The 13,194-nt window shown below is 40.9% G+C and overlaps 1 protein-coding gene across 8 annotated transcripts in view; it reads right to left on the bottom strand.

Annotated features, from left to right (window-relative positions):
* cnot1 (CCR4-NOT transcription complex, subunit 1) overlaps window positions 1-13,194 on the bottom strand; it is a 161,645-nt gene that overhangs the window by 148,278 nt on the left and 173 nt on the right. For 7 of the 8 annotated variants that reach the window (XM_072547601.1, XM_072547599.1, XM_072547600.1 and 4 more), the window contains exon 1: window positions 12,877-13,163. In XM_072547601.1, coding sequence (XP_072403702.1) covers window positions 12,877-12,978 — 102 coding nt within the window. In that variant the 5' untranslated portion in view covers window positions 12,979-13,163. Of the gene's footprint in view, window positions 1-12,876; window positions 13,164-13,194 lie in introns of those variants that run through there. The other variant, XM_072547597.1, reaches the window with a different exon arrangement.

The following is a 13,194-nucleotide window of genomic DNA, read 5'->3' as shown; positions in this document are numbered from 1 at the left end:
GGGATTAGGGAAAATGGAGACAGGACAAATCAGCCATGATCTTACTGAATGACAGAGCAGATTCAAAGGGCCAACTGGTCTATTCTTGTTTTTAATTTTTGTGTCTTTATAGCACAATATTAAACAGGTATTTGACAGAAATCCCCCAGCTAGGCATATACAGTTTTGTAAGTAGTTTTCTTGTGGATGGGTCACTAGTTGTCTACTCACCATTGTACAGGCGTTAAGATAGAAATATAGAAAAGAGAAGCAGGCCATTCAGGCCTTTGAACGCATTATAGCATCGAATATTATCATGGCTGATCATCCATCTTGGCATCCTGTTGTCACTTGCTCCTCATACCCTTTGATGCCTTTGTCCCCACGAACTATATAGAGTCAGAGATGTACAGCACAGAAACAGGCTCTTTGGTCCAACTCGTTCATTTGACTAGATATCCTAAACTAGTCTAGTCCCATTTGCCAGCACTTGGCCCATATCCCACTAAACACTTCTTATTCATGTACCCATCCTGATGCTTTTTAAAATGTTACAATTGTACCAACCTCCACCACTTCCTCTGGCAGCTCATTCCGCCCTCTGTGAAAAGTTGCCCCACAGGTCGCTTTTAAATCTTTCCCCTCTCACCCTAAACCAATGTCCTCTAGTTCTAGAGTAGTCTCCCACCCCCACACCACCCCAGGGAAATGAATTTGTCTATTTACCCGATCCATGCCCCTCACGATTTTATAAATTCTAAGGTCATCCCCAAAGCCTCCAACCCTCCAGGGAAAACAGCCCCAGCCTATTCAACTTCTCCCTGTAGCTCAAACCCTCCAACCCTGGCAACATCCTTGTAAGTCTTTTCTGAACCCTTTCAAGTTTCACAATATCCTTCCGATAGGAGGGAGACCAGAACTGCACACAATATTCCAAAAGTGCCCTAACCAATGTCCTATACAACAAGATTGACTTCCAAATTACTAAACTTGTTCCTCTGACCAATAAAGGAAAGCATACCAAATGCATTTTTCACTATCCTATCTACCATGTTCTTGAAAAGATTTAATATTTTAGCCTCAATTGTTTTGTGGGCAAAGAATTCACAGGCTCACCACTCTGGGTGAAGAAATGTGTAATCTCAGTCCTAAGTGGACTGCCATGTACACTTAGACTGTGACTCCTGGATCTGGGCTTCCCAGACATTAGGAAAGTCCTTCCTGCATTTACTGTTTAGTTGTGCTAGAATTTCATAAGTTCACCACCTTCGCCCTAGGGACTTGCGTGTACACACCTCCACCTTCAGGACATCCTAACAAGTCTCATTGCTGTGAATTATTTTGCATGAATTGTATGTAGGAAAAGAACCTACTCCATCTCCAAATGAGTGTGATCAGGTATTGTTTTTGATAGAATCACAGAAACATCCAGGCATTCAGCCCATTGTACCTGCACCTGCTCTTTAAAACAGTAATAATTGAGGTCAACTGAGGGAAACAAAACATTGTTACTATTGAAGGAGAGCTTATATTTTCTAATCAACCTGTTCACAGATGTTATGACGTAACCCTTTGAAGCAGCTGGGACTTGAAAATGGGCCTCCTGGCTCAGAGATAGGGACACTACTATTGCACCACTAGAGCCCATGAGAACTTTATACACTTTATTTGTACTAGATGACCTTTTATATACAACTGAACAGGCTGACATTTCAACCATATATGGTATCCAAACAGCAGTGCCAAGTGTCGAAGTCTCTAAGGCTCAGTCCTGGAGATTCAACCCACAAAGTACCAACTCAAAACTACTATCGTAAACCAATATCACTCCTAATATCCTACATATTATCTTCTTCAGACTTACTTAGATGGAATCTCCAAGCAGAAACTCCAAATTATGCCTGGCAAACGTGGTGCCACTGTTTAAGAAGGGCGGTAAAGACAAGCCAGGGAACTACAGACCGGTGAGCCGGACCTCAGTGGTGGGCAAGTTGTTGGAGGGAATCCTGAGGGACAGGATGTACATACATTTGGAAAGGCAACGACTGATTCGGGATAGTCAACATGGCTTTGTAGGTGGGAAATCATGTCTCACAAACTTGATTGAGTTTTTGAAGAAGTAACAAAGAAGATTGATGAGGGCAGAGCAGTAGACGTGATCTATATGGACTTCAGTAAGGCGTTTGACAAGGTTCACCATCGGAGACTGATTAGCAAGGTTAGATCTCATGGAATACAGGGAGAACTAGCCATTTGGATACAGAACTGGCTCAAAAGGTAGAAGACAGAGGGTGATGGTGGAGGGTTGTTTTTCAGACTGGAGGCTTGTGACCAGTGGAGTGCCACAAGGATCAATGCTGGGCCCTCTGCTTTTTGTCATTTACATAAAATGATTTGGATACCAGCATAAAAGGTACAGTTAGTAAGTTTGCAGATGACAGCAAAATTGGAGGTGTAGTGGACAGCGAAGAGGGTTACCTCAGATTACAACAGGATCTGGACCAGATGGGCCAATGGGCTGAGAAGTGGCAGATGGAGTTTAATTCAGCTAAATGCAAGATGCTGCATTTTGGGAAAGCAAATCTTAGCAGGACTTATACACTTCATGGAGTCACAAGAAGATAGGATAGTGAAGGCGGCAGTTGGGTATATTTTCCTTTATTGGTCAGAGTATTGAGTACAGAAGTTGGGAGGTCATGTTGCGGCTGTACAGGACATTGGTTAGGCCACCGTTGGAATATTGTGTGCAGTTCTGGTCTCCTTCATATCAGAAAGATGTTGTGAAACTTGAAAGGGTTCAGAAAAGATTTACAAGGATGTTGCCAGGGTTGGAGGATTTGAGCTATAGGGAGAGGCTGGGGCTGTTTTCCCTGGAGCGTTGGAGGCTGAGTGGTGACCTTATAGAAGTTTACAAAATTATGAGGGGCATGGATAGGATAAACAGACAAAGTCTTTTCCCAGAGGTCAGGGAGTCCAGAACTAGAGGGCACAAGGCTTAGGGTGAGAGGGGAAAGATATAAAAGAGACCTAAGGGGCAACTTTTTCACGCAGAGGGTGGTACATGTATGGAATGAGCTGCCAGAGGATGTGGTGGAGGCTGGTACAATTGCAACATTTAAGAGGCATTTAGATGGGTACATGAATAGGAAGGGTTTGGAGGGATATGGGCTGGGTGCTGGCAGATAGGTTGGATTGTGATATCTGGTCGGTGTGGACAGGTTGGACCGAAGGGTCTGTTTCCATGCTGTACATCTCTATGACCCTATGAGGTTCTGCTTCTGTGACTAGAGGAGTAGAGTGTTTAATTGGAAATTAGTACAGTAAGCAATTTGGGGCATAATAAAGGTACTAAGTAAATACAAAGTACTTTCTTAAATGGTCCCTAAACACAAAAATAGTCTCTCTTTACACTCGTGAAGCCAATGCAATCTATTTTTGGTGCATTATTCCTATAACTGATAAAACTTTTTTTGGTGGACAGATTTAAAGCAAACAAAAACATTTCTCTACAGCATGAAAGGTAAACAATAGAGGTGTCAGCTTGAAAGATTTTAAATCCCAGAGAATTACTGGCGGAGGCTTGCAAAGCCATACCAGCTAACTGTTATTGCAGACTTCCTCAGCAGAGGGAAAAAGTTCCAATGGTAGGCTCAAAGAGCAAAATGAGAATACCCAATGAAGTAACAGTATTTTCTTTTCCCCCATTTGGCTGTTTAGTCCAAGTTAAAGTCCAAACTAATATAGAGGCAATTAAAAAAATCCCTTTGCTGAAGTATTTTTTTTAAAAACATTGTACTTTAACTACCACCAGCAAAAAACAGAACAAAAACAAAATATCACAAAAGATTGGAATTTGACTTTAAGGATACTTTTTGGGGTTAAGTACACTGATCTCAAGGATTCCAATTTCACCAACTTCATCAAGCTTGCTGTCCTCATCCATTTTCTCCCCCACAATTTTAAAAGCACTATCCTCAGTGATGGTACACAATTCTCTTCACACAACTCACTCCCTGATGCTTTGAGTGCGCTAGAAAGCTACTAAACACTTTAGCCCAAGGCATAGCCAGTTTTTACAGCATAGAAAAAGGCTCTTTGGCCCAGTTTGACCATGCAGATCAAACATAGATCTATTCTAATTGGATTTTCCAGCATTTGGTTCAATGCCTTGTATTCTGGATGTAAGTTGGCTTGCTGAGTTGGAAGGTTTATTTTCAGACATTTCATACGTAACATCATCAGTGAGCCTCCGGTGAAGCACTGGTGTTATGCCCTGCTTTCTATTTGTGTGTCTTGGTTTCTTCAGGTGGTGATATCATTTCTGGTTCTCAACGAGCAAATTTACATCCAGAACCTCAACCTGAGCTACAAATCTTCTCAAAAAAAATAATAAATTGCCTTGTATGCTACGGCATTTCAAGTGCTCATCTAGTACTTCTTAAAACATCCTAAGGTCTGCCTCTACAACCCTTTAAGGTAGTGAAGCTTAGGCATCCACAACCCTCTGGGTTAAAATCATTTTCCTCAAATCCCTCAACTTCTTGCTCCTTACCTTAAAATGGTATCCCTGCTTATGACCCCTCCAAAGGAAAGTTTCTTTCTTTCTACACCATAAATGCCCCTCAGTACTTTTGTAAACTTCAAATCCAATTCCTCAACAATCTCTTCCCGTTCCTCCTGTCCCACCAACTTTCTCTGCTTTAAGTAAAATAACTCCTGTCTAGTCTCTTTATAACAGAATCATTCCAGCCCACGCAACATCCTGGTGAATCTCTTCTGTAGTCTCTCCAATGGAATCACATCCTTCCTAAAGTAACCAGAAATGCACACAATATTCCAGCTTTGGCCCAACTCGTTCTTTACAGCTTAGTTAGTTTGTTCTTTATTCAACTGCTTGATTAATAAAGGCACATATCCCACATTCCTTCTTAACCACTTTATTTACCTGTACCGCTGCCTTTAAGGATCTGTGGACATGCACAATAAGATTCTTCTGTGTTTCTTAAGGCCCTACTATTGAACATGTACTTGCCTTTTTTAGTTCTCTCAAAATGCATCACCTCACAAAGTTTTAAGGACTAACTGCGACTTGCCACTGTTCAGCCCATCTGACCAGTCAAAGAGCTGGTTATATAGACTTTAGCAGTTTAAACAGATAGCAACCAAGAGCTTGAAATTTCCCCCATCCTAAGCCCAGCATTTAGGAACAGAATTAACCCATTACAGTCAAGGATCACATCCACTTTCAAGAGATTCTCCAACAGCGTATTCCATTATTACATCTTTGGCATGCATTAGTTTCAAATAGTGTCAATTAGTGGAGGTGTCAGACATATTTCATAAGCCCCTTACATTCATCTTTAAATTAAGAAAACAATATCAGACAGAATGTCCAAAGTTATAACTGACAATAGAAGACTTAATAAATTTCTCAAATTTAAAGGAAGACAAAGCAGCATGGGTTGGTGTGATACCTCAATAGATCTTTCAGCAAATGAAGGATGCTGATGAGGCATGGAAATTATAGGACCGACTTTATTAAATGAGAGTGAGATAAAAGATTACAAACTGGCCAATGCAGTACCAACTTTTGTTTTTAAGACCCAGATATTTAAATACTAGCTATCCTATCACTGGTCATCAGTAAAATACATATTTAAGGATGAGATTAACAAATACCTAAATGAAAACAGCTGGAAAGATTATGTAGATTTTAAAAAAGGATAATGCATTTCAGAACCAGATGTAACAGAGTCATACAGATGTACAGCATAGAACCAAACCCTTCGGTCCAACCCGTCCATGCCAAACAGATATCCCAACCCAATCTATTCCCACCTGCCAGCACCTGCCCCATATCCCTCCAAACCCTTCCTATTCATATACCCATCCAAATGCCTTTTAAATGTTGCAACTGTACCAGCCTCCACCACTTCCTCTGGCAGCTTCTTTGTAAATGAGAAAATGCAACAGATGGATAGCACAGATTTTAGGAAAGTCCTTAACAACATACCAGAGGGTAGGTTAGTGAACGTTGAAATGTAATAAAACTGAAAGGGTATAATACTCAGAGGGTAATAAGCATATTTGGCAACCAATTAGTTGGGGTGGGGTGGGGGCGTGCATATAGAAAGAGTGGATGTGGGTCATGAGCATCACTTCAGTTCAGGAGCAACTTGTGTTCAATAAATATTTGGGTATGGACTTGGAGGGAGTGGAATGAAAATTTGCAAATAATACCATAGTCAGATATTGTTACTTGGTTAGGAGGCCGACCAAATACTGATTAGATAGGAAAATTAATTATGTCTGCCAGGTTTATTTAGCCAGTATAAGTGCGAGGGGTACAGCTCATTAAAACTGCAGTATTAATGCTCTGAACGGAAGAGTGTTTCACAGGCCAGCCAAGAAACTTTGCGACTAATTTCATAGGATAATCATGGCTGATCATCCTTAATCAGTATCCTGTTCCTGCCTTATCTCCATAACCCTTGATTCCACTATCCTTGGGAGCTCTATCCAACCCTTTCTTAAATGAATCCAGAGACTGGGCCTCCACTGCCCTCTGGGGAAGACCATTCCACACAGCCACCACTCCCTGGGTGAAGAAGTTTCTCCTCATCTCTGTCCTAAATAGTACTGATCCCTGATACCGCAGCTTTTTACAATATAGGTTAATGATATCGAAGATGGTATCAGCAATAACATTAGCAAATTTGCTGATGATACTAAGCTGGGTGGCAGGGTGAAATGTGATGAGGATGTTAGCAGATTACAGGGTGACCTGGACAAGTTAGGTGAATGGTCAGATGCATGGCAGATGCAGTTTAATGTAGATAAATGTATGGTTATCCACTTTGGTGGCAAGAATACGAAGGCAGATTACTACCTAAATGGAATCAATTTAGGTAAAGGGGTAGTACAGAGAGATCTGGGTGTTCTTGTACACGAATCAATGAAGGTAAGCATGCAGGTACAGCAGATAGTGAAGAAGGCTAATAGCATGCTGGCCTTCATAACAAGAGGGATTGAGTATAGAAGCAAAGAAGTTCTTCTCTAGCTGTACAGGGCCCTGGTGAGACCACACCTGGAGAACTGTGTGCAGTTCTGGTCTCCAAATTTGAAGGAAGACATTCTGGCTATTGAGGGAGTGCAGCGTAGGTTCACGAGGTCAATTCAGGACTAGCTTAAGCTGAAAGACTGGAGCGACTGGGCTGGTATACCCTTGAGTTTAGAAGACTGAGAGGGGATCTGATTGAGACATATAATATTATTAAAGGTTTGGACACTCTGGCGGCAGGAAACATGTTTCCGCTGATGGGCGAGTGCCGAACCAGAGGACACAGCTTAAAAATACGGGGTAGACCATTTAGGACAGAGATGAGGAGAAACTTCTTCACCCAGAGAGTGGTGGCTGTGTGGAATGCTCTTCCCCAGAGGGCAGTGGAGGCCCAGTGTCTGGATTTATTTAAGAAAGAGTTGGATAGAGCTCTCAAGGATAGTGGAATCAAGGGTTATGGAGATAAGGCAGGAACAAGATACTGATTAAGGATGATCAGCCATGATCATATTGATTGGTGGTGCAGGCTCGAAGGGCAGAATGGCCTACTCCTGCACGTATTGTCTATTGAAAAGAAAAGCAGCATCTTCAGCACTATCCTGCTTCCACACAGCCCCCCACCCCCACCCCCATACCCACACCCCCACCCCCACCCCCACCATTTGAAGAATATAGAGGTTCTCAAGTGAATACAAAATGAATTCACTAGTTTTACTTCCAGTATTTCCAAAACCAACAGTGATTATTCCTATTTGTAAGGAAGGCCAGTTGACTACAAGCTGAACTCCATGTCCCTAGAACCAAAAAGAGCGGCGCTAGAAAAGCACAGCAGGTCAGGCAGCATCCGAGGAGCAGGAGAGTCGACATTTCAGGCTTAAGCCCTTCATCAAGAATGTCTTTGGATGCTGCCTGACCTGCTGTGCTTTTCCAGCGCCACCCATTTCGATTCTGACTCTCTAGCATCTACACTTTTTCCATGTCCCTAGAATGTCAAAGGAACACAAGTTTTACTTCAATTTGTTGTTGTTTTATGTTCAGAATAAAAGCTGCTTCAAAACTGAAAAGTTGTTGTGAATAATCAATGAAGCTTCAGGTTCTTTGAGTGAAGTTAGTTATTGTCAAGTTTTTCAGCTAAAAGTGGAAAAGAATCAGCATAAAATCAAGTTGGATTATCGTTTACCATAGTCATGTCTCCTTCCTTTGTTGCCTCTGATCCTAGATAGATCCTGACTAGGGTGCCATGCATACCTAATACTGCATTCCTGTTGTGCCTTAGTTATCAATTTCAGAAATGGTTTAATTTAGCTATCTGAATGAGGGATTAGATCAGAAATAGAAGCTGTTATGAATGCAATTAGTTATAGCTCCTCGAATTTGAACCTCAAGCAGAGGCCTTTAAATGAACTATGCTTTAACAACATTGCAAAGAGTAAAGTTTTGTGAATTGTGTCACCTGCTTCTGAAAACGCAGAAAAGCGAAAACTTGCTTAAGTTTTGATTCAGCTGATAAGTGTAACAATCGGTACAGTTACAACTCAATCAAGTCCTGTCTTAGCAGCAGAATTATAGAATCCCTACAGCGCAGAAAGAGGCCAGTCAGCCCACTGAGTCTGCACCAACCCTCCAAAGAGCATCCCATCCAGACTCAACTCTCCACTGCATCCCCATAAATCTGCATGGATTTTATTTAAAAATATGACTAACCTACTTAACCTGCACATCCCTGGACACTATGGGCAATTTAGCATGGCCAATCCATTTAACCTGCACATCTTTGGACTGAGGGGGGAAAACTGGAGGACCAGCAGGAAACCCATGCAGACATAGGGAGAACATGCAAACCCGTCTCCAATGTCAACATGTTCTTCCAGTAATGGACAACACAGGATCTCCAGCAAATTTTCATTCCAAAGTCATGGATTCAGAATGGAGGACAGACCAAGGATTGATTAAATGATTTAGCTGGTCATAGGTCGAACTTTTGGCCATTCATGCATGTTAGCTGCTGGGGGATTGTTGCTGAGCCACGCTGATCAAATACACAGAGCCAAGTTGACTGATCTCAATGGTAATTCCTTGTGAGATGTTATTCAGTATCTTTGAATAACATTATTATCCCTCCTGCAACCACTTTGCACTGATCTTTCCTGTGAATGAAACTTGAATCATGAATTGGTCAGCTTGATGCTCTACCCTTCATTACAACATCCTACCAAAAATCAAACAGCCACTCTGGACAGATAACAACATCCCAGGAACAACAACAGGAGTGGATAAAATTAGCTAAAGGAACAAAATGGTGCTCTGACCACTTCTTTCACATACTGCGTACAGTAAAATCCTAGCCAAGCCCAGGCAGTCTGCTAAATATTTTCAAAATCTCTTGAAACCTTCCATACATTGTCCAAAAAAAAGCCATTTTTCCCATTATCCTAAAATTATGAAAAAGTGACTCCTCACATTTCCCTGCACCTGAAAGATACAACCATTTCTCAACTCCAGATCAACTCCCCGCTTCCCCAAACCTATTTTATCTTTGGTACATTACACAAAAGACAAAAAAAAGTGTATTTCTTTTCTTACCATACATGTATATCGTTGCTCACAAGGGAGGTCACAACAAGTAGCAATAGTATGGTTTACTTAGGCTGAATAATCAGACTTAACTCCCCCTCTAACTTCAATAGATTTGACACCTGTCCAAGTGAGAGGGGAGATGTTTTTTTTAGGGTGGACAGAGAGAAGTAATTGGGCATAAATTCTTTTTTACTAAAACAGAGGAATAACAGTCTAAGGGGGGGGGGGGGGGGGGGTCACTATAGCTGTTAACTTTAAACACGATTACCATTTTTGCCCTACTATATTTTTATTCGCACAAAAGTTTTATCAATGGTTCCATATGGTAGACAAATTAGTAAAGTTAGATCACGTAGACTTCAGGGGGAGCTTGCTAATTGGAAACAAAATTGGTTTTATGGTAGGAGAGGGAAGGGTGGTGGTGGGAGGGCTGTTTTTTGGACTAGAGGCCTGTGACCAGCAGGGCTCCTCAGGGACCGGTACTGGGTCCATTTTTGTTTATCATTTATATAAAATGAGTTAGGCGAGAATATAGGAGGCATGGTTAGTTAGTTTGCTTATGACAGTTAAATTGGTGGTATAAGTGTACAGTGAAGATGGTTCTCTAAATTACAAAGAGATCTTGATCAATTGGGTCAACGGGCTAAGGAATGGCAGATGGAATTTAATTTGGATAAATGCAAGATATTGCAGTTTGGTAATACAAACGAGGACAGCAGTTATACAATTAATGGTAGGGTCCTGGATAGTATTGTAGAATAGAGACACAGAGGGGTTTGGGTACATAATTCTTTGAAAATTGCATCACAGGTAGGTTAAGAAGGTATTTAGCAAACTTGCCTTCATTGACCAGATCTTTTGAATATATGATTTAGGACATGATGTTGAGGTTGTACAGGAGGTTGATGAGGCCTCCTCTGGAATACTATGCGCAGTCTGGTCATTCTATTATAGGAAGGATATTATTAAACTGGAAAGGGTTCAGAAAAGGTTTGCCAGTTTGTTGTCAGGGATGGAGGGTTTAAGTACAGACTAGGACTTTTTTCACTGGAGCATAGGAGATTGTGGGATGACCTTTTGAGGTTTATAAAATCATGAGGGGCATAGAAATGGCAAATGACATAGGTCTTTTTCCCATGGTGGGTGCAGTTCAAAACCAGAAGGCATATTTTTAAGGTGAGAGGAAAAAGATTTTTTAAAAAAAGGACACAAGAGGCTTTTTTTTAATGCAAAGTGGCCCATGTGTGGAATGAACTTCTAGAGGAAGTGGTGGATGCAAGTACAGTTACAATTTTTAAGACATTTGGATAAGTAAGTGAACAGGAAAGGTTTGGAGGGATATGGGAGGGCATGAAGGTGGGACTAGTTTAGTTTGGGAACATGGTCAGCTTGGACTGGTTACAGCAAAGGGTCTACTTCCATGCTGTTTGACTGTATGACTAACTATCAGCTCACTAGCCTCAGTTAGCAAAGCCAATGTCACATACAATTAATACATTTGCAGCAAAGCAAGGCCCTAAACTCAGAGTTAAATGTTCTTAGTCCAGGGCAAGTTCTCTCCTTAAAGATCACACATTGTCTGTTTTCCTCAAATGTTCAATAACTTTTAAGTTTTAGAACTCAGTTGAATCTTAAACTTTGAATTGTTTCAATTTGAACTACGACAAGAAGTAGTTAAGAATTCAGTTTTGAAAAAATCCAAAGCAAGCCAAAAATATCCAAAGAATCCAAACTTTGTCTTCACAGATACTTCCTAATTTGAGTTTTTTAATTCATTCATGGGCCAGGCCAGCATTTATCACCCATTCCAGAGGGAGTGGGTGAGTTAACCATATTGTTGTGGGTCTGGAATCACATGTAGCCCAGGTAAAGATACCAGTTTCCATCTAGTAGTGAACCAGATGGGTTTTTCCAACAATGGATTCATTATTAGACTTCAATTCCAGATTTTTATTTAACTCAAATGTCACCATCTGCCCTAGCAGGAATTGAAATCAGGTGACTAGAACATTACCTGGTTCTCTGGATTAATAATCCAGCAATAATTCCACTGGGGCATTACCTCCTGAGTATTTCCAGTAATGATATCAAATATCGTCTGCTGTACAATGATAGCATTTCACTGTCCTAATATTCAAATGATCAAGCTGATTAAGCAACAAGTTACAAAACTACATCTTCTATACAAACATAGCATATCTTAAAGCAAGGAGACAGTTCCCGAGTTCTAATTTATTTTAGGTTTCAAATCAGCCTAATATTCCAACTGACTCATGACAAAAAATGTCAATACACAGTTTTACCTTTGCATTTCCCATTCAACTGTCTGATATTTCCTATAAATCCCACTCTCTTCCAAAGGCTGACAAACATGTACTCAACTTTCCAAAAGGGAGGAAGAGTCACACTTACAATAACAAATTCAAAGAACAATTTGCTTTTGAAGTCCTGTGATTCACAACAAATAAGCTAAATTAGAGAAATTTCTCTCAACTTGAAGCTATTATTTTGGTTGACTAAGAAACCCATTATTTAGTAAAATGGAGATAGAATTACAATTAAACTGAAACAAAGTTGGGAAACAAATGAAGCCTTGTTAAGTTGTCAATGAATCTGAATACTTTTAATCAAAATCCTTGCAGACTAATATAAAACACGTAACAATTCAAAAGTTGTATCGTTTAGCACAACGTTTGCTTAAAAGAATTACTTTCAAATAGTAGTCTACACACAATATAGACACTTCTTTTCGGTCCCTTCCCCCACTTTTGCTGTCCCCCTTTACTAGGCCTCACTCCTGAATGTGTTAGTAACTAGCACCGAGCTGAGCAGTTTATACAAAGCGTAAAGTTTCCCAAACGTGAAAAAAACTTTCTGTCCATCTGCTTCGGCAACTAATATTCATGGGAGCTTTCCTACCCTTACAGTCTAAATGATTTTAAGTGCAATGTCTGACCATTAACTTTTTGGTAGGCCTAGACTTCACCATGTGAGTGGATATTTGCCTCTCTACTTTCTTATTGTTACAATTGTTTAATGCTTTATAATGAAAAAGAGAGAATAATCTGTTTGTGAAGTTGCCCTTATAAAACGAGTCGTTCTTTTTCGAATAAAAATTAAGTTACATCAGTTTCCCCCTGTATCTCTCTCACTCATACACATATATATACACTTTCGCTTTCTGGGCGAAACGGAGCAGGCCTCAGGCTCCCGGGGCCTCTAGTACATGGTATGCGGGACTTGTTTCTCGGCAAACTCACATGAGAGATCTCCTGCTGGCTGGATTTGTAATTCTTCTTGGTCAGGTTGTCCACAAGGTAGCTGATTTGAGACAAGGCCAGCGATAACGAGTCAAGATTCATTGCTGGTCGGGGCGGTCAGCTGAGGAAAGCGGGAAATGGTCATTATTCCCCTTTCTTTTACTGGAAAAAGAAAAATTTATCTCTTCTCTTCAGCGCCTTTCCTTTCTGTCTGTCTCGGTCGGTCCCTCTCTCTCTCTCTCTTTAAATATACAACGATGGAAGAGGGAGGGAATTGAGGGGGTTCGGAGGGGGAGGGGGGATTGGGGAGGAAGAGAG

The sequence above is a fragment of the Chiloscyllium punctatum genome, chromosome 26 (genome assembly GCF_047496795.1).
Source record: "Chiloscyllium punctatum isolate Juve2018m chromosome 26, sChiPun1.3, whole genome shotgun sequence".
In the NCBI taxonomy this organism is placed as follows: Eukaryota; Metazoa; Chordata; class Chondrichthyes; order Orectolobiformes; family Hemiscylliidae; genus Chiloscyllium; species Chiloscyllium punctatum.
Note: the sequence above shows the minus strand (reverse complement) of the source record. Positions and strands in the feature narration are given on the sequence as shown.